Source organism: Tachysurus vachellii, chromosome 17 (assembly GCF_030014155.1).
Source record: "Tachysurus vachellii isolate PV-2020 chromosome 17, HZAU_Pvac_v1, whole genome shotgun sequence".
NCBI lineage: Eukaryota > Metazoa > Chordata > Actinopteri > Siluriformes > Bagridae > Tachysurus > Tachysurus vachellii.
In genome coordinates, this window is record NC_083476.1 from 8,349,148 (window position 1) to 8,371,312 (window position 22,165).

The 22,165-nt window shown below is 38.9% G+C and overlaps 1 protein-coding gene and 1 pseudogene across 1 annotated transcript; one reads left to right on the forward strand and one right to left on the reverse strand.

Moving 5' to 3' along the window:
- Window positions 1-9,381: 9,381 nt before the first annotated feature.
- ch25hl2 (cholesterol 25-hydroxylase like 2) lies at window positions 9,382-11,078 on the reverse strand. Its single transcript, XM_060891148.1, has one exon. It carries the CDS (start codon window positions 10,911-10,913, stop codon window positions 10,008-10,010), a length of 906 nt encoding a protein of 301 aa, XP_060747131.1. The 5' UTR covers window positions 10,914-11,078; the 3' UTR covers window positions 9,382-10,007.
- A 3,515-nt stretch (window positions 11,079-14,593) lies between these two features.
- LOC132860376 (uncharacterized) lies at window positions 14,594-20,036 on the forward strand (annotated as a pseudogene).
- Window positions 20,037-22,165: the final 2,129 nt, after the last annotated feature.

Below are 22,165 nucleotides of genomic sequence, written 5' to 3' on the forward strand. Positions count from 1 at the left end.
TAGCAGGATTGGTGAGCTCTCCAGAGGATGGTGTGATCAGCTGAGTGCACCATCTGAACTGAGCTCTCTGATCCACAGTCTATCTACAGCAATCAGTGATGGATCAAGGCCAGGAAGATAATGAAGTACTTGAGCCATCATAACAACGGTCTCTTATCTCTGTTCACAGAGAGAATGAGAAAGAGCTTCTTCCTGCAGGCCATTCAGGCCATCAACCAAGACAACACCTAGGACTATTTATATATAGGCATATAAATACAGACCCTGGATTTCTGTGCACAACACCCACACACCCAACATTCCTGTCAATATACATGGCATATCTTGTATTTCATTCATTCATTCATTCATCTTCTACCGCTTATCCGAACTACCTCGGGTCACGGGGAGCCTGTGCCTATCTCAGGCGTCATCGGGCATCAAGGCAGGATACACCCTGGACGGAGTATATCTTGTATTTATAAATATTTATTGTATTATTAGCTTTTTCACTGCAACTACCTCAGTACAGCATTGTTTTGTACATATCTGCACTTTATATTATCTTTTTGTCAACTATGTTTTATATCTCTTACATTTCAATTTTTATATTTTTCTTGTTATATTTCTTTTTGTATTTATGTTGTCTTGTATTAAGTCTCGTATAAAGTCTTAAGAGGCATTGTGTATGTATGAGTGTGTGACCAATAAACTGGACTGCCATGCTTTAAAAATATAACCTTCATGTCTCACGATCAGGAAGAGAAATTGTAACACCTTCTCTTTAAGGACTTCTTAATGTCAAGAGTCATGCTTCATTTGACCAGTTCATTTGACCATCTCATTTAACAGTAACATCCCAGGTATCAAGAAGTACTGTTTCACCTCATAGATGATCCAAGATGGCGATGAGTCTGCATACCAGCAGGAGGTGATGCGGCTGGTGCTATAGTGCAGTAAGAACAGCCTAGAGCTAAAAACTGTGGAGATGATAGTGGACTTTAAGAAATAGCCCTCAACACTACTCACCCCCACAATTTCCAACAGCCCTGTGGCATTTGTGGAGGCCTTCAAGTTTCTGGGCACTACCATTTCCCAAGACCTGAAATGGGAGTGCAACATAAACTCCATTATCAAAAATACCCAGCAGAGGATGTACTTTCTACGCCAATTAAGTAAGTATGGTCTGCCACAGGAGCTGTTGATGCAGTTCTACACTGCAGTCATTGAATCTGTCCTGTGCACATCTATCACCATCTGGTTTGGAGCAGAAACTAAACAGGAAAGGAACAGACTGCAACACAGTTAAAACAGCAGATAAAATAATTGGTGCCCCCCCTGGTCACTCCCCAGGACTTGAGAACTAGAAACTGGGCAGAAAGATTACTGACCCTTCACACCCTGGACACAACCTCTTTCAGCTCCTCCCTTCTGGCAGGTGCTACAGAGCTTTGTTTACCAAAGCTGCCAGACACAGGAAGTTTCTTTCCCCAGACAATCACCCTGATTAACCATAATTCCCCATTAACCATAATCACCCTGATAACCATAATTATATTCCTTGCTTCAGATCTACAAGTACTGCAATATCGCACAATACTTTTATTTGCACTATCATGCACTTCTCACACTTTATGTACATAACTGGTCATATATTCTGTATTCATATTTAATACTCGTACTGTCTATATTGTATCTCATCGTCTGTATTGTCTTGTATAGTCTGTATCATCTTGTCTTTTATAGTATATAAATTGTATAGTAATGTATAGTGTTATTTATGTCTATATTTTTGAGAGTCACAAACAGCTGGAACCAAATTCCTTGTGTGTGTGTGTCAACACATTTGGCTAATAAATCTGATTCTGATTCTGATTCTGATATGTCCAATGACTGTGCAATATATCTTTTGTCCAATACAACACCTTGCAGATCTTCCATATATTCTCATATGATCATCCTTTCACTTTGTACACCTACACCTACAATTTCAGGTGTACACCTGTTCATGTTGTATACAAACATTCTATGTGCAACATTCTAATGGAGCAGGGAGGAGCTTGGTTAAAAATTTTGTGGATTAGTGTGCCATCCATATTCAAATAAATGGCAGAAAAAAGATTTACTGAGGGATTACAGAAGAACAAGTACTGTTCTACCTGCACCTTATTGTAGCTATAGATGTATATGATACATACTATAGACGGACTATTTACTACCCTAATCAGCAATAACATTAAAACCACTGACAGGTGAAGTAAAGCATTGATTATCTTTATTCTTACTTTATTTACTTTGTGTATTGTCTTTTACAGTATATATGCTGCTGGAATGCTCATTTTTCTTTTCCCTAAAACTACAATCTTTGCTTGACCATTTAAAAATTTTTTTCACAAATGTCCATTATAAATGCACATTATTTGACACTTGTTATTTGCAATTGTTATTTATTTATTTCACAATCACTTTCACTTGTTATTTATTTATTTCACAATCACTATGTATAGTTTATCCTGCTTTTCCAGTATCAGGTGTGAAACAATTATGCCATGAAAATGATCTCAGTTCCACAAATTGTAATATTCAAAATGAGCCACTTTTGTCAAATTGTTGCACCCCAGTCTTGGGTTTAGACAAGAAAAAAGTGTGCAGCGTTATGGGAAAGGTGTATCTCTTCACCACTTTGGTCATTCTCCTCTGAACAAGGTATTTTAACCCCTTTTCTCACAGGATGTTTTTTGCACCATTCTGTGTAAATGAAGCAGTCAAAACATTTAAATATTTAAATAAGAATGGATATTCTTTGTGATAACATCCAGAAGAGGATGGGTTCCCTTTTAATTCTGGTTCCTCTCAAAGTTTTTTCCTTCCCACTTGCTGGCTCATTAGAGATGAATAAAAATTACTAAAGCTGCTATCCACGGTCCAAGTGCTATAGAAATAAAATGGAATTGAATTGATTTGAATTGGGGAGCTGTATAAAACAAAATTTTGTCTGTCTCACTTTAAATTTTGTGCGATTAAAGCAAGATTGACTATAGTCACTGCATGTAATAGACTAGCAATCATGGCATTATTGCATAGCATTAAATTCAATTCAATTACGTTTACATTAGTTTAAAGCTACTGGGAAAAGACATATATTTTTTTCTTTTTGTCATAACTAATTTGGGTCCACAGTTAAATAAGTAAATAAAACTGTGCATTCAGAGATGCTTCTTGTTGGTACACATTCTACAACATGGTTTAACTGGACAGTCGTATCAGAAGTGGGTAAGGCTCTGTGTTGTTAATTAGAAGCTCAGGGTACAAGCTCCAGCACCCCTGAACTACTGCTGTTGGGCCCTTGAGCAAGGCCCTTTACTCTGTCTGCTCCAGGGTTGCTGCATCATAGCTGACCCTATGCTCTGACCCCAACTGTGTAATGTATATGTAATGAAAATAAAGGCTTTATCTTTGTCATGATAAGGGTGTGCATACTGCAAGACTATCCAAAGTTACACCTTAGTTCAAAAATGTTAACAACAGTCAGCACATGAATGATTCTCAGTATAACAAGTTAATTCTTTACTGCATTCGGTACATTGATCGTTTTTCTATTCATTCTTTCTACTGCAGTGATACACAAGACATTTTTATTTGACATGCAGGACCTATCTTTTTCTCAGTGACCTAGTTTGCTGTTTGTTTCGAACTCATGAAAAAAGACAACTGGCGTGTGCAGCCTAGAGTATGTGAATATGGTTACTAAGCAACCACATCACACTGATGATAGCAAAGACTTTAAGTGATAGTGGTAACTAGACTACTGCTATGTATGTCAGATCCTTATACTCTTCACTTAAAATGTCTAATTAAATTACCCACCATCAGAAATGCATTGCGATCTCTGACAGGTGAATGGATTTACCAGCCATTGTTTGCAATTTTGCATACAAATTTCAAAACCAAAATATGACACATTTAGGTAAATTTAAAATAAAATACAAAAAATATATTTTTTATTATCCTGTAATTTGCAAGTTATAGAGAATTTCTTTGATAGTTGGCCATCTATATTTTGTATCTTTTATATTTTACTTTTTCTATGTAAGTAAACTCTGCTTGTATGCAGACTTCAAAATCATTTCACTGCATTCGTACTGTGACTTCTGTGTTTATAATCAATATAATTTGACTTGATTTAATGTAGCTTGAATAGTGCTTTTATGCTTTAGGTATGTTCCGTAGGAATAAGGATAGATTAATAATGTTTACTAACTACTATAAAATTACATACAGTATTTTTTTCAGAACATTTATGGACATAGGTATACATATTGCTTAATACTGGAACCCTGGAGAGGCTGTACATGAGTGTACAAGAATACAAATTGCAATGTTTTAAATTAAAATGTATACTTATCCCAATGAATAAGCCAAAGGCAGCTGTGGCAAGGAAAAACTCCCTGAGACAATATTTTGCCTGACCAGCTTCTCCAGACCTGAAGGTTACTGCTCTGACTAGTGCCCTCTTCAGATAGTCACAGACCTTTGTAGACAGACTTTTCAAGGTAGTCATATTTTTTAAATTTACTGGTGCACTGCTTGTGCCAGACCTTTTCCTTATACTAGTTTCTTGGTTTTTGCTCATGCTATTTGTTTAGGTATGTTCTCAAACAAACTCTGAATCAGGTGTACGTTGGTTCCAAGCACTGGTGTATATTGTGTTGCAGGAACATCCTGTAGCATTAAAATTTTCCTTCACTAGAACTAAGGGGACGAGCCCAAACATGTCCCCATATGGCAAAGCCCCTGTTCAAAAAATGAGGTTTATAAAGACATGGTTGGAGTGAAAGATCTTAAGTGGAGACACCTTTTGGATGAATTGGAAGGCTGATTGTGCACAAGCCTACTCACTAATGATCTTGTGCCCGGATCAGCAATTCTCAGCCTGTAATGTTTGAGGATTATAAACCGCTGGCAGGGATCGAACCCAGATCTCCGAAATTGGCATGATCAAGTAGCAAATCAGTGTGTGTGCATTTCTTTATTAAAATAACAAAAACTAACATTAAACATGACAGAAACAAAACATGACATGAAACTATGACACGAAACCTGGATATACCAACATCGAACCTTATGGCTCTAACACAGCAACAGTGACTCATGATAACAAAGACAAGACAGGCATATATAAAGCAGTAACTCAAGGTAAACAAGAAACAGGTGAGTTGGCAGTGAACAGGATAGGAAAGGGTGTGGCACAGCTCACATGGAAACAATAACAAGGTGGGCGATGAGAAAACACCTGAAAGGAAATGTCCAAGCTCCTGACACAACTAAACCTCAGAATCTGCTTGCAAGCCTTTCCAGAAGAATGGAACTTATTATAACAACAAAGAGAGAAGTAAAGTTAAAATGGGGATATTAAAAAATACATATGCATATTGTGGTCAGATATCCATATACTTTTGGCCATATTGTGTAGCTCTAATTAACATGGCTGAGGCCACAATAGGAAGGAAAATCTACTTTTACTTTTTTTACTTTCAAATTTTACATTTTGCAGTGTAAATATAATTATTTCCCCTCTATAAGTCTTTGCAGATTCAGTGGCTCAATGATTACTCTTCCTCTTAGAATTTGAATATTAATATGTTGTATATTATTATTGCTATGTGTCACCTTTAGTTGTATATTATTATTGCTATGTGTCACCTTTAGGTCAAAGTATCTTTTTCTAAAATGTTCAATTCAGGATTATCTCTTGAAATTTGCAAATGGGAAAAAGCATATTTGTGCCAGATTACTATGGGATTCAATAAACAGTCCTGGCAGACACATCAACAATGCACTACACTTATACAAAGTTTGAACCAAGCATCTATTAATGTCAGTGCCATATCTGCAGAACAACAGATATGAGAAATAGTTATATGAAAACTACTGAAAATCCTTCAGTAACTGTTCAAATAGAGTGCTTCTGTAGAAGGTGAAACCAATCAGTGTCTCAAATGGTTGATAATGTAATAGTTCTTCTTCATTTCATGGGATTCTACAATTCAGTAAGAGTAGATGATCTCTTTCTACTTAAGGTCCCTCGCTTCATTGTTCCCATAGCAACAGCTAGCAAGGAAAAACAAAGATGTCTTTAATGTTATGCCCATTGTTTTTTTTTTTTGTCTTGCCAGTGGAAAGGTGAAACCTTCATTTTCGAATTAAGGCTTCTCTTGGTTCTGATGATATGCAGATGATTCCTTTGGGAACAACCCTTTTCAGTGATTATACAAGCACATGGCCTGTATTGGACACTGTAGTGGACATACTGTAAGTGTGTAACTGTTCATTTATCATGAATGGATACAGTACAATTTGACAGATGATCAGAGAACGCTCTTCCAAATGGCTCATAAAACTCTTTCACTAACTGCTTCGTTGTGACCCTGGAGCTTTCAAACAAAAGTTTGTTCGTGTGTGTACCCATGATCCCAAAATTGTTATTTTGCATACATTTGTTTGTTTGTTGTGGTACCTTTCAGATGTTTTTAAATGTTACTAAGGTGTAACTGCACTTTGTAAACCAGACAGGTTTACAATATTTTTAGATACTGGCCCTAAAAACAGCCAAAGATGCACTCCAAATAAATTCTTAATTATGACAATTGGTCATTCAGAAGCTTTTAAGAGTCAATACATAAAAGTTTTTAAATCTTTCAGACTATTTAAAGAGACATTCAATTTGATGTATGTAAACATTCAATACACTAGAATTAGGGTAAAGCAAATTAAAATTGTTTTAAAAACAGACGTAAACAAATTAGATGCTCTGTTTGACTCGCCTGAGATGAGGTGACAATAGTCTTAATTATGTTCAATAAACTACAATTTTCAACCACTTGTTTTCATTCATGAGTTTTTGAACAGAGTTCCATTATGGTCAGATGTGTCAGTATTTTAACTTTGACCACTTCTTAATTTTTGTTGCAGATCGATAAAATAGATCAGTTCTGGTTATATGCTGTTGTACAAAAATTATGGATCTGTTGTTGTGTCTCTGCTTTGCAGATCTAGAGCAGATGTGTTGACATGGATGGCCCTAATCCAGTGCAGTGGACTTGGTGTATATGTGCAAAAAAGCTAAAATTATATAAAATATTAAAATTGATTAAATTAACTCAGGTTGCTTGTAGGTAGATCCATTCAGAACAAACAGAACAAAGTTTAGCAGTATCAAATATCACTTCCTTTATCACCAACCTGAATTTAAAAATGCTTTTAATGGTTATACTGAATTTTATTATTATTATTATTATTATTATTATTATTATTATTATTATTATTATTATTATTATTATTATTATTATTATCCAATCAGTTTTTTGTCCCATAGCCTACCCTCTTCTTTTTTGTCTTCTTCCTGCTGATTTTCTCAAGCCTCATTCTGAACTCAGTACATGTCTCATCCTGACCTGAAGGATGCCTCTGTTGGCATACTGTGGACTTCAGCTGCTGCCAAAAATCAAGATAATGACTCTCTTATTGGCTGTGGCAATAACCACTCTGTTTTATACCATCCCACTCCCCCAGCCCTATACTTTGTGGTCTTCCATGTTCTAACACACCTGATCTAACTAAACAGCTCATTAGCAAGTCTTTCTTGACTCAGTTTGATCAGTCTCACACTTTCACATACACAAATCTGCATGCCAGCAGAACTACTTATGATCTTCAGCTCCAAAAAATGCAAATACAATTCCGAACACCACAGTGCATGTGTGTGTGTGTGTGCGTGTGTGTATGTGTGTGTGCAGAAGATGTTAAACTATTCTCAGTGAGCTCGTAGGAGGCTGAAAGAGATGATTAATTGAAACTGGCAACTGAGAGTGAAATGGCTACAGTGAGGCAGTGTGAAATGTTCAGAGTACATTCTGCCTTCTGACAATTGCTAACATCTACTTATCATTAGTTAGCATTTTTATGCAAACAGCAAAGAGCCAGTACATAAGCCTGTCTATAAACTGCTAAAATATACATTAAACCGAAATGCAAACACATATTTGTCTAACCCTAACCCTGACCCAAACCCTAACCCTAACCCACTGACATAGCATTAATACAGATTATTATTGTAATGCTATACCTAAACCTAACCTTAATCTCAGTAAGTAACATAAAAAAGCTCTATTAGTTTTGTTTTTGTTTTGTTCTTGTTTTTTAATTACTGTAGTTACAACTGCAGTGGACAAGGAAGAAGGTTTTTATTGTGGGAAACTAAATGTTCACACAAGGTAAAAACTCTCAAATATTCCTATGCTTGTAGGGACATTTGATCCTCATTAAAACATAGAAACATCCCCACACACATTTTCCAGTATCTACATATCACTTTACTGTATTTATGTGTTAGGTACAGTACAGTGTGTAAAGAATAATGTGCTGTATTCAATACATTTTCCTTTACACAATGTGACATATTACCGATACTATATAAAATCTCTCCAGCTGATTTAGTATGGTTTTCCTTTCCAGATAAAATAGTAGCACTGATGATAAATAAACATTAACAAACCTTGTCAAAGCTACAGCCTGTCAGAAATTAGGAACAGTGTTTTATTGTACAGCATTTAGTGAAAATATATATCGCATAAACTCCAACACCACCTCAAGTAGGAATAGTGAACATGTTTATATATTTTGTGTCATTCAGGGAGATTCAATTGCACTCTGCAAATACGCAAAATGCCAGATCAGACCTGAGACAGCATCCAGGATGACTGCCCACTCACTAACAGTATAAAGGTTATATAAAAATATATATGCTTCACAAGAATAAACACCTCATACAATCAATCAACAGAACAGCAAGCAGTCAGTTTTAAGGTTAAATTAAGCAAGAAATAAAACAAATGGAAAGTGTTTTCAATCTTCTTATACCACAGCAGTTTATTTATTAAAGCACAGTTTGTTGCACTTCTTATCAGTTTGTAATTACATTTTTATGTCTGATTTAGTACACTTATTTCACAGATATGCACGTTATAACAGCAAGTATAATCCTTTTCTTGCCATCTGTTGCTGTCTGCAAGCGTGTGTGTGTGTGTGTGAGTCTTCTATGTGTATGTCTAATTCTAATGAAGTTAATAAGACAAAAAAAGTTTTTTTTTTGAATTGAAGATTTTCATATTGCAAAAAAGGTTGCAGCTTCATACCCAAATAGCAATATATTTTAATAATATGTTAATTATTAGGCTCTACAATATTATTGTTAGTGTAGAAGCGACTATATATTAGAATGAGCATATATATATAGAAATCTGTGATTTGGCTTTTTTTAGAGCTGTGCTGTTGTAGAACATTAGTCAACACCTTTATCAATCAGATTTCAGAATTCAGTTGTACTGTGGTATAAAAGAAAATAACACCATAATAAACTAGTGAAAAATTAGAAAGCCAAATTCATATTCCTGATAAGTGAAATAAATAGAGAAGAGGATCCTTATAAAACCTTTAGTTTAGGTTATTATAATTGTAAAGTTAGTGGCAGTTTGCACTATAATAAACACCACCATGTATAAAGCAAAATTTCTATCGATTGTAATAATTGATTTCACTGGATTTACATACAACTTACGTTATTCAAAAATCCATCACCCAGAACTTAACGTTTTGTAACTTTATAAGATAATATGAATGGATTGTTGAAATTGTATTGCTTGAAGATTAACACATAAGCTCAGTTACCTTAACTGATTGAACGTTCAAAATACCCTGTATGGGTAAGGATGTGAAGGACATAGAAGGAGCTGCTGTAAAGAGATGCCAGTGAGATGAAGCAGGAGAAAGAGTGTGAAAGAGAGAGGAGACTCTCTGTCTATTTACTTGGATCATTCATTGTTCAATTTATATTAATGCTATCCTCTTTTACTTACATTTAACAGACATTTAAAATAACCTAAATGATTGAGGATGAGGAGGACTATGAAAGAACAGAAAATTTGGAAGGCAGATGAATAAAAACTGTGGGTATCCAGTGAATAAGTCTCTCAGATCCCTTTGTCTGATCCCAGTCCATTCTCTTTCAGGCTGTTGTGATCATTGCTGCTGCAAAATTTGACAGGTGTGCTGGAAGTGCCTGCCAACCAATCCCAGTGTGTGAAAAAGGGAGCAAAATTGGTTCCAGGCTGCATGTGATGCACATCGTGGCGTGGTGCACCACCCCACAAGCCAAATGGCACAAGCCGATGCATGGCCCAGGGGAAGTCATAGCCACAGTGGTCCTCAGCTGAAACCCACACATTGAAGACCATAAATGCCCAGGTAGTAAGAGAGTGGCAGTTTAGAAGTAGCGGGTCCACAGTAGTCCACAGGCCCACACTGATAAGCTCCCATGCTGACAGGTACTGGGTGACCAGGCTGAATGTCTGCCGGTACTGATGATGCACAGCATGAAAAGTGGCATATAGCCAAGCAATGCGGTGGTGCAGTAGATGCCAAACAAAGTACTGGAAATCAAAAAGCACTGTGCAACCTGCAATACCAAACAAAAAGGAAGTGAGTGAAGGTGCATGGTGTGGAAGTGGCACTGGTGGACGCCACAGCCATTGTGCCACGGCTGCCGGGAAGATGTAAAGCAGATGGTTGTAGGTGGTGAGCGCTAGTGTGTTGCCCACGTTGGACCATGTGACTGTGCGTTCCGGGTGCAGCTGGTAGCGGCGAATACTTGGCCACGTTGGTGCCAGAAGGTCCAGAGTGGTGTAGAGAAGGACAAGGATCAGGTAGGTGGAGACAGAGAGAAGGACAGGGAAAAGTGGAGAGCGGATAGTGCTGGCATGGCTCTGACGCAGGTAGTCCCAGAAAGGCTGGAGTAGAGCTTGTTCAGGAAGCGGCCATGTTGCATTTGCGCCATCCCACGCACCCCAAAGAGACCTGCTGAGCCTCTCCACACTCATTCTGTGCTCTTCAAGAGAGATGGAGACAACCCCACAGCTTGAATTGTGTCCGTGCCAGCTCCAGTCAAGGTGATGTTACTCTTCGCAGAAAACAGAAGGAAGTTAGAATCTCAGTTCTGGCTATAAATGTTCTGACGGTTTATAAAAATTTTGGAATGGCAGATAGTCTGCAGTCGGAGGAGCCAAATGAGGCAGGACTGAAAAGCTCTGTGCAGAACCACCTCCTACATCCGCACTCTCTCTCCCTCTCACAATCTCACTCACCCTCTAGATCTATCTCTCTGACTCTCTCCATCTCTCACTTTCACTGCTTTTCTTTCTCCTCTGTGTTTGAGAGAAAGAGAGAGAGAGAGAGAGAGAGCGAGAGAGAGAGAGAAAATGTGTGTGTAAAGGAATTTATCATTAGTGTGAGAATGATCCAGAATACTGATCTCTGACTTATTTCTAACATCAAGATATAAAGATACAGATTTTTTTAGTGAGAAAAGGAAGAGTCTGTGTGATACTCTTCTATGCAGCAGAGAGAAATTACATGGTGAACGAACACACTGGAAAATGGAATCACAATAATGGGATGAAATGTGTCGTCTATAGGTTCATGTGTCAAAAACAGCGTCTAAGAGATCAGCCATTGTAGTGATAGCCTGAACCAGGCACATGGCATGAATTTTAACACTGATACAAGCTATTATATAAACAACACACAACTGTAGTCTGATTAACTTTTAGCTTTTTCTTAGCTATGCTTCATGAGCAAAATAACACTTTCACAAATAAAACGCCAAGGCTTTTCACTGAATTTTTCTTAATGCATTACAGTGAACCCAAGTTTAATTTATTTATTTATTTATACACACATATACACACACATACATACATACATACATACATACACACATACATACATACATACATACATACATACATACATACATACATACATACAATCAGATTTTTTCATAACAGTTTAATTTTTTTTTAGATAAATGTAAATTTTATAATTTCACTTAATGGAAATAAAACGTTATATAAGAACCTTGACATAAATATGCATAATTGTTAGGCGTTAGTAGACCATAGACTGCAACTGTTTCTCTGTGTTTTTCTTTCACTGTTGCTCTTTCACACATGCAGATGTAATTAATCATATCTTGGCTGTCAGATGCAGAGGCACTGCTGATGTATCACAGTATTTTTTCTACAGCAGGAAGCAACAGTAACAGCATGGCATGTTTTTTTCCTTTATTTTTTGGAGAAAGAAAAAAACAGAGGGGGTGGTCACAGCATTGCAATGCTGTTCTCTAAGGAATTCTTTTGTTAATAAACTCATCCTGCACTCACACAGTGCTGCTACATTGCCACGCATATTAATACACATATCCACATTACCAAAACCATTTTACATAAAACGTTTTTATACAGAAATCAGAAAAGTCAGACTTATGTTAGGTTATACTGGCATCTCTGTGTCTGAACCTGAGTCACCAAAGGATAAAGAAAAGGATATATAAACAATATATAAACACAGAAACAATAATTAGAACAAAAGTGGTGTGTGTGTATGTGTGTGTTTATGTGTGTTTATATGGTCTATCATTCAGAGGGTATATCGAAATCTAACATCCTACTGCCCCATTTTTTTCTTCATCCTAATGTGGTCACCTGCCAGTGCACACGCTCACAACACTTGGTACCACTTGCTAATGCTGCATCACAGGGCAGAGTAGCATGCTCAGAGGAAAGCGCTACCTGCTCCTATCTGCATATATATGATCACTTGGGTTTGATAAAATTGAAATGAAAGTCTTTTGAGTCACAGGGTGTCCTCATATTTTGGAGATCTAGGGTTCTCATTTATTTATCCTTTAGATTACCTGCTTACTCTCTGATCACAAAATACATCATTTAAAACTACCGTAGATTATACCTAATCTGTACTGTCTCCTAATATGATACAGATGCCTGCTGCTTTCATCTCTTGCCCTCCAGACCTGACTAAGTCATTCTGAAGACCTACATTTCGTGGAAGCTTACTACTGTACACACACACACCACACCCAACTCAATGTATTTGTGTGTGTGTGTTGTCCTGCAGGACATTAAACTGCAATGTTTCCACATATGCCTTGAACTACCTCTTTTATTAATTTCATGGGCTTGCCTAAAACTATATACCATTGTTAGGTAATGCTGTATGTGAAGTATGTTATTGCTTATATTGATGATATTTACATCTACTCCAACTGACAATACCACCCAATAAACCACATTCTTTTTTGTATTGGCAAAAAGTAGGTGTGAAGGAGGTATTAATGGGTGTAAAGGAGGTGTGAAGGAGGTGCAAAGGGGATGTAAATGAGGCGAAAAGAAGGTGTAAAAGAGGTGTAAAGGAGGTGTGAAGAAGGTGTGAAGGATGTGTAAAGGAAGTGTAAAGGAAGTGTAAATTATATGTTGAAGAGGTGTGAAGAAGGTGTAAAGGAGATGTAAAGGGGGTGTAAAGGAGGTGTAAAGGGGGTGTAAAGGAGGTGTAAAGGGGGTGTAAAGGAGGTGTAAAGGATGTTTTAAGGGGGTGTAAAGGGGGTTGTAAAGGAGGTGCAAAGAAAGTGTGAAGGGGGGTGTAAAGGAGGTGTTAAGGGGTGCAAATGCAGTGTAAATAAGGTGTGAAGAAGGTGTAACGGGGGTGTAAAGGATATGTTAATGAGGTGTAAAGAAGGTATAAATTTTGTGTAAAGGTGGTGTAAAGGAGGTGTAAATGCGGTATAAACAAGGAGTGAAGGAGGTGTAAGGGGGTGTGTATAGGATGTGTTAATGAGGTGTAAAGGAGGTGTAAATGCTGTATAAATAAGGTGTGAAGGAGGTGTAAGGGGGGTGTAAAGGAGGTGTTAATGAGGAGTAAGGAAGGTGTAAATTTTGTGTAAAGGAGGTGTAAATGCGGTGTAAATAAGATGTGAAGGAGGTGTAAGGGGGTGTAAAGGAGGTGGTAACAAGGTGTAAACTATGTGTTAATGAGGTGTAAAGAATATGTTAGTGTGGTGTAAAGAGGGTGTAAATTATTTGTAAATGATGTGTGAAAGAGGTGTAAAAGATATGTAAAGGAAGTGTAAAGAAGGTGTAAAGGAGGTGTAAATGATGTGTAAAGGAGGTGTTGAGGGGGGTGTAAAGGAGGTGTAAAGGAGGTGTGGTCACAGAGAATACCAGGCTAGAATGTTCAAAAAGTCCTATCGCTGTTACTAAAGCATCAGTGCTATGTAAAGTAGGAAAATTGGAATCACATGTCTGAAAATTGGCCTTCCAATGCTATATCATAAGACCCGAGGTAGTGCTTATGGACAAGTCTCAGCAGTAACCGTCTATCGCGTAATCTACCATCAAAAGTTCTAAGCATTTGCCAACTTCTCCAGGGTTTCATCAGGGGCTTCAGCAGCATCAGGGCCTTTGTAAGACAGACAGCTCTTGGTTGTGGGCACATTGGCAGTGGCTCATTTTCCCTCCCTCTCAATGTCGAAGCATAGGGCTGGATGACAGGAGGATGTTTTCGACAGTGGACTCCCCATCAGCAGGGGAGAACTGGCAGGACAGTGTGTATGGTTTGCTGTTCTTTGAGCTAGGATGATAGGACATTGTAAAGTTGACACCTTTTGGATGTCAGAAGGTGTTCCAAGTTCTTGTGGTTTGTCAGAATGAGGAAGGGTAGCTCAGTGCCCTCAAGTCAGTGGTGCCATATCTCCAACACAAGCTTTATGGTTAGTATTTCTCCTGAGGCAGCAGGAGGAGAAGGTGCAGAGATGTACAGTAGCTGATTGTCTTTTGGGGAGCTCTGGGATAGAACTCCTGTCACTCCTAAGTCTAAGGTGATGACTTCAACAATAAACTGTAGGGGGAAGGAACAGTGCGGCGCATAAGCTAGGGCAAGGGTGATGGCATAGAGCTGTATCCCCTAATGAATTTTTTTTGTACGAATTAGAGCACAGAGGAATAGCTGTAGCTGCTTATAAGCTTCAGGGTGAGGCCACTCTTTTACTGCCTTGATCTGTTCCAGGTCCATCTGCATACTACCAGCTATTATGAACCCCAGAAAGGAAGTGGAGGTCACATGAAATGCACACTTCTTTAAGTACACAAAGACACAGGTGTTGAAGTCTCAGGGGATGTTATTATTGAGTGCCTTGAACGCCACTGGCATGTTGGTCAGGCTGAACAGCATAACAAGGTACTCATGTTGCCTGGGGGTGGGGTGGGGGTGAGGGTGTGTGTGTGTGTGTGTGTGTGTGTTAAATGTCATCTTCCACTCATCCTTCTCCTAAATACTCAAGAGATGGCCTTTTGGGGTTGAGGCCATGGTATGCCGAAGGGATGGACCTGAGTTTGATAGAGGCATGGTACTTGGCAGGCAATTGGAGATAGCATTCCTAAGTTCTACGTTCTCCAAAAAGTGCGCCCACCCCACCCCCAAGCTGCTAGTTGTTAGTTTTCTCTCTCTTCCCAATTTGGAATAATTTTGAAGGATAGGTGAATGAGAAAATTTGTGAAAATGTGTCTTTAATTGGGGCAGGGATTTTTTTTAGATCTTCTTGGATACTAAATCAGCTTGCATTGAAATTTTGCTGGTCTTCACAAGGAACATTTTGAGGTATTGTAGTGATTATATCTGGAAGGTTTGACAATGTGGGGGAATTATTTTATGAAAATAGCCAAAAGCCTGGTTACTCTCCTTTTTGTGATGAAATCAGATATAATTAGATGGAATAATTCTCTTACAAGTGCAACTCTGCTGATTTATTTCTCTCTGAAATGCTGCCGATTACAGATTGTTAGAGTTTGAAAGTAGCTGAAGGCATTATATGTAAATCCTTACTTAATATTTGCATTTGCTACAATATCCCGATTGTATTTTTTTATAAATAAATTCATGATCCAATAATGAGATCATATTGTCAGGTATGACACAAACCTCTAGCCGGTGGAAATTCATGCCACGTGATAATTTGTAGTCATATGCAAGAGTTTTATCATGGAGGGAGTATGGCATATAATCACCCTGAGAAACTAAAACAGACCAGGATCAGTAGGTGCTCTTGGGAAAATATTTCATCATCGTAACAAACATCATTTTCAGGCTCAGAAGGTGAAAGGAAAGAGAGAGAGAAAGAGAGAGAGAGAGAGAGAGAGAGAGAGAGAGAGAGAGAGAGAGAGAGAGACCGGAAACACACCTGAGCCCTTTCTTCAATTTGTCCTTCAGATATTCTGAGTTTATTTTAGTAGCAGTAATTAAGATATAATAATCTTATATATATATATAAAAATACAAATGACTACACTACTAAACAGCTTAATGAAAAGCTTCTAAATGAAGCTTCCAATGTGCTATTAAAGCTTTTCTAAAGCATTTAAACGTCACATTGACAGGTTCACAACTGTAGGATAACTGTTCATATGTTAAAAAAAAAGTGTCGCAGATTACCATGATGTCTCAAAACCATGAATGCAAAACGATCAAAGCATACCATGAAAAAACTGTATCCAAAATACTGCATGTCAATATACCAATGCTGGGCTCAATAAGGTAATTAGCTCTACTCAGGCCAATTCTGTCTGTTGAGTTAAGCCTCATTTCACATGTAGACCAAACCTCCAACAATGAATAAGCAACTAAAAATTCTAACTCAAATTTTATTTGTCACATACACAACCAAATACATTACAGCTCGTAGTGAAATGCTTTTTATGACTGAATGGATGGATAATGGATAAAGAAATAGATTCTTGGATTATTTTGATATATTTTGTTAGGGTGGAGAAATATTCTGATATAGCATCATTAAGTCTGTATTTAAAAAGGCTCTCGTTCTATGCAATTTGAAATGCTATGGTTGCTATCTTTCAAGTTTAAGGTGTGAGAATGATCATATAGTTGTCCTAAGTATATAATACGTTTTGCATAATGGGTTATAATTGGATACAAATATAGATATGAATAGGAGTGTGATATATTGTTTGCATAGAAACACTATGGGATGAAAAACTATCATGTAAACAGTAGCTGGCTTAAGGGGTGAACATTGTCTAAACATCGTCTTTCTTAGTTCCAAAATAAGACTATATTTCTTTACACTTTTGCAAAAGTAATATATTTATAATATTTTTATAATATTTGCAGCTATATTACATAGCTCTTATATCTTTTGTTATCTAATTTGTGCATTATAGTGAAATGGCACTTAAAGGACACTGTTTGATTAGCAGCTACACTGTGTTCCATTACTGAAGTAAATTCAGTTTCCAGAAAACCAGTTTTCTGGTTTCGATTAAACCCCCAAACATAAGTCAATCTAGTAAAACATGATAATAGAAATGGCAGACCACAAGTGAGCCTTCATAAATAACATCACTGCCAAAGCCAAATTTTCTCCCCACTTGAATTATTGCATTGAATTTTGCAGTAACAACCTTGCAAATATGGGGGATACTGTTGCAGTGGAAGAATGTTAACATTTTATGGCAAATAACTTCAACAAACTATACTTCAACTGTACAAAACCTGTCACAAAATACAGGATTCCTGATACAATGTACTGTAGATGCAATGCTGTGTAATTTTACATAGAACATACACATTGATTCAAATACCTTTAGCGACCCCTCCAGAAAACAAGAGCTGGGGCAGTGTGACGCCTTGATAACACCATCAGAGCCTGTGGAGGCATTCGACCTGAGGGAGCCACTCCTGAAAGAGGTACAGGAAGTGGTTAGGAAGGCAAGGTCTGGGTCTGCACCAGGACCAAGCGGAACATCTTACAAGGTGTATAAATACTGCCCCAAGCTGCTACAGCGGCTGTGGAGGATCTTAAAGGTTAGCTGGAGGAAAGGAAAAACCTTAAAACAGTGGCGGTTTGCAGAGGGAGTTTGGATCCCAAAAGAGGAAGACTCTAAGACCATCAGCCAGTTCAGAATCATCTCGCTTCTAAGTGTTGAAGGAAAGATCTTCTTCAGCATAGTTGCAAAGCGTTTGGCAGAGTTCTTCCTCAAAAATGGATACATTGACACCTCTGTGCAGAAAGGTGGCATACCAGGTGTCCCAGGCTGCCTAGAGCACACAGGCGTGGTTACACAGCTCCTCAGAGAAGCTAAGGAGAACAGGGGCGATCTGGTGGTGCTGTGGTTAGACCTGGCCAATGCCTATGGCTCTATGCCCCACAAACTGGTACAGGAGGCTCTGGAGAGGCACCATGTTCTTGTCATAGTGAGAAACCTTATCCAGGATTACTACAGTGATTTTTAAGCTGAGAGTCTCATCTGGGTCAACAACATCAGAGTGGCATAGGCTAGAAGTGGGAATCATCACAGGTTGCACCATCTCAGTGATCCTGTTCGCTCTGGCAATGAATATGTTGGTGAAATCTGCTGAACCGGAGTGTAGAGGGCCCAAATCCAAAACTGGAACACGGCAACCACCAATCCGTGCCTTTATTGGATGACCTCACAGTGACAGCGGAGTCAGTGCCTGGAGCCAGATGGATCCTTAAGGGGCTGGAGAGGCTGATTGAATGGGCCAGGATGTCATTCAAGCCTGCTAAATCCAGATCCTGGTGGAGAAATTTAGTTTTACCATATCAGGAACTCAAATCCCAACCCTGTCTGAAAAAACAGTTAAAAGCCTGGGAAAGACTTTCGACAGAAGCCTCAGGGATACAACATCCATCATAAACACCTGTGAGGAGTTGGAGAGGTGGCTGAAGATTGTCGACAAAACTGGGCCCCCTGGAAAGTTTAAGGCATGGGTATACCAACATGGGATTCTACCAAGGATACTGTGGCCTCTGCTCCTGTATGAGTTTCCGATTACCACCATCTCTGGAAAGGAGAGTCATCCACTTCCTAAGGAGATGGCTGGGACTCCCGAGGAGCTTAAGTAGCATCGCCCTTTACGGAAACACCTGCAAGCTGCAGCTCCCTCTAAAATCCATCGAAGAGGAGTTCAAGGTCTTGCGTGTAAGAGAGGTGCTGCAGTACCGTGAGTCTAGGGACCCTAAAGCCTCCGGGGAAGGGGTAGTGGTCAGGACTGGCAGGAAATGGAGGGCAGAGGCAGCAGTAGACCAGGCAGAGTCACGGCTGCACCATGGTGTTCTGGTGGGAGCAGTGGCCAGAGGAAGGGCTGGGCTAGGAACCTTTCAAGGGCCCCGGATCGACAAGGCTCGGGGGAAGGAGCGGAGGCAGTTAGTTCAAGGTGAGGTGAGGGCTGCGGTGGAGGAGGAAAGGTCCAGCAAAGCAGTGGGAATGGCACGTCAGGGTGCCTGGACTAGATGGGAACAAGCTGTGGAGAGGAAGATCACCTGGGCTGACCTTTGGCGGGCAGAGCCACACCGCATCAAGTTCCTGGTGCAGGCAGTCTATGACGTCCTCCCCAGTCCATCCAACCTGTACACCTGGGGTCTGGTCGATACACCAGGATGCGTCTTGTGCCAGAGAAAGGGAACTCTTGAGCATATCTTGAGCTGCTGCCCAAGAGCTTTGGGGGAAGGCTGGTATCACTGGAGGCATGACCAGGTGCTCAAAACAATTGCAGAGAACATCCAGGCTACTATCAACAACTGCTGGAAGTCAAAGAACCCCAAGCAAACCATCAGCTTCATCAGGGCTGGAGAGAAACCAGAAAGATCTGCCAGGGTAACATCAGGGCTTCTGAACACTGCACAGGATTGGCAGCTGAAAGTGGACTTGTGTAGAAAACTTAAGTTCCCTCAGCATGTCGTCAATACCACCTTGAGACCTGACATTGTCTTGGTATCTGAGGCAACAAAGACCCTGGTCATGTTGGAGCTCACTGTGCCATGGGAGGATCGAATGGAGGAAGCTTTTGAGTGGAAGAGGGCGAAATATGAAGGCCTCGTCAACGACTGCCATAACCAAGGCTGGAAGGCAAGGTGCTTACCTGTGGAGGTGGGGTGCAGAGGCTTTGCAGGGCAGTCCCTCTACAGGGCCTACACTGCACTTGGCATCACGGGTGAGAGAAGAAGAAGGGCTATCTGCAATAGCACAGAGGATGCAGAGACGGCTTCGAGGTGGCTCTGGGTCAAAATAGCAGATCTGTGGACAAATGCTGCTAGGGCACAAGCTGAGGCATGATCAACCTCAGTTGGGTCACCTGAAGGAGGGTGTCTGATGTTTCGAAAGACCCGAAACACCCAATGAGATCAGGAACATCACTGATGATGTGCCCTAGCTTAGCATCAGTTGATGTATCATTACAACAAGTTTTCATGTTATAAACTGATAATGGGTAAACCTTAAAATGTATTCCTGCATCTCTTCTATCTTGAATTTGAATTATGTATTCACTGCTGATTAGATTTGCATAGTAAGATTAGGTTAGCTTATTTTTACCTATGTTCTTTGTCTTACATGCCCTTAATGTTCTTTTAAAATTCTGTTTAACTAATTTATTTATGGGGGGGCACGGTGGCTTAGTGGTTAGCACGTTTGCCTCACACCTCCAGGGTTGGTTTTCGATTCCCGCCTTCGCCTTGTGTGTGTGGAGTTTGCATGTTCTCCCTCTGCCTCGGGGGTTTCCTCCGGGTACTCCGGTTTCCTCCCCCGGTCCAAAGACATGCATGGTAGGTTGATTGGCATCTGTGGAAAATTGTCCGTAGTGTGTGAGTGCGTGAGTGAATGAGAGTGTGTGTGTGCCCTGCGATGGGTTGAGACTCCGTCCAGGTTGTATCCAGCCTTGATGCCCGATGACGCCTAAGATAGGCATAGGCTCCCCTATCTCCCTTATCCCCTAGTTCAGATAAGCGGTAGAAAATGAGTGAGTGAGTGAGTAATTTATTTATTTATTTATTTATTTATTTAATTTATTTTACATAATTAAAAGGTTTTTGGTTTGCAAAAAGTTAAAACCTGTAATCAATTATCAGAAGAATGTTAAGAAGTGTATATGAAATTATGTATATGAAATAATGTATATATGAAATCTAAAGTGTCATAAAGTCTTAGTGAAACAATGTTTTGAGAAAACAAAGTCCCAGGTGACCTAAACTGGAGGCTTGTTTATCCGGTAACAGTTAAATTTAGAGAGGCACAAGATGTGCTATTTAATGGGTGTGAGTTAACAAAGGGTGGTTGGGATGTTCAGAGGTGTAGCAGGTGTGTGTAAGTGCACCAGAGTCTCTAAGGTGTGATCTCCAGAGTGTACACTGCTGGTGTACTGTTACGGGTTTAGGAGAGTTTCCATTTTAGCTCTACAGTATATTCAATAATAATATTAAATTCAATAATACTATCACTACACTTGAGAATTAAATAATTATTGATTCATCTTCATTATGTATTTTGTCAGTTTATATTAAGTTGGGGAAAACAGCAGTGATACTCTGCCATGTTTAACGCTGCTATATGGCTTAAAGATGGGGTCAAATTTGTGTCTTAATTCAAAATCCATGTTTTATGTCAATTTTGCCCTTTTCTAAAAAGCCTTGTGATGATGATGAGCTCATAAGCAAAACAGTCCTTCAGAGAATACCAGATGTTATATGACATCATTGTCTGGGTGTGCTTCCTTGGACACAATTATGTAAAGTTATTATTACAGTACTTGTAATATAATCATGATCTTATTTCACACTTTTAATGTTATGCATATATTATAAACTACTATATAATAATAAACAAAGCTGACAATAGTTTTAAGCCAATTTGTTAACACTGTAGAAATCAATATACTGTATCCAGAAAGAAGACTTGAATCTTTCACTCCAGTCACTCCAGTTTAAACTCATCAGTTTGTACACTAGATCCCTTATCTATATATTTTCTTAAACAATTATTAGTCAAGTCAAGTCAAGTCAATTCAAGAAGCTTTTATTGTCATTTCAACCATATATAGCTGATGCAGTACACAGTGAAATGAGGCAGTTTCTCCAGGATCATGGTGCTACATGAGACAAAGCCAGAGCTAAGGACTTTACCAATTATTACCAAAATTACTTCCAAAAACACCGTCAATATGCCTTCACACCAAAGTATTAATCATTAAGCATTTGTGCTAAGACACAACATTTATCATGTTGCAACACAGATATAATGTAGATGGGTGCTTGTGTATTTAAGGTGCGTTATGTATGTGAGGCTAAATCATCTGACCCCTTGTGTTTCCACTTTATATATTTAATGCAAACAAGAAAATAGACCCCCTTTATCTTGATTTCCCGTGTCAAGTTCATGTGTTTGTATTGTATCTGTGTCTGTATTTTACC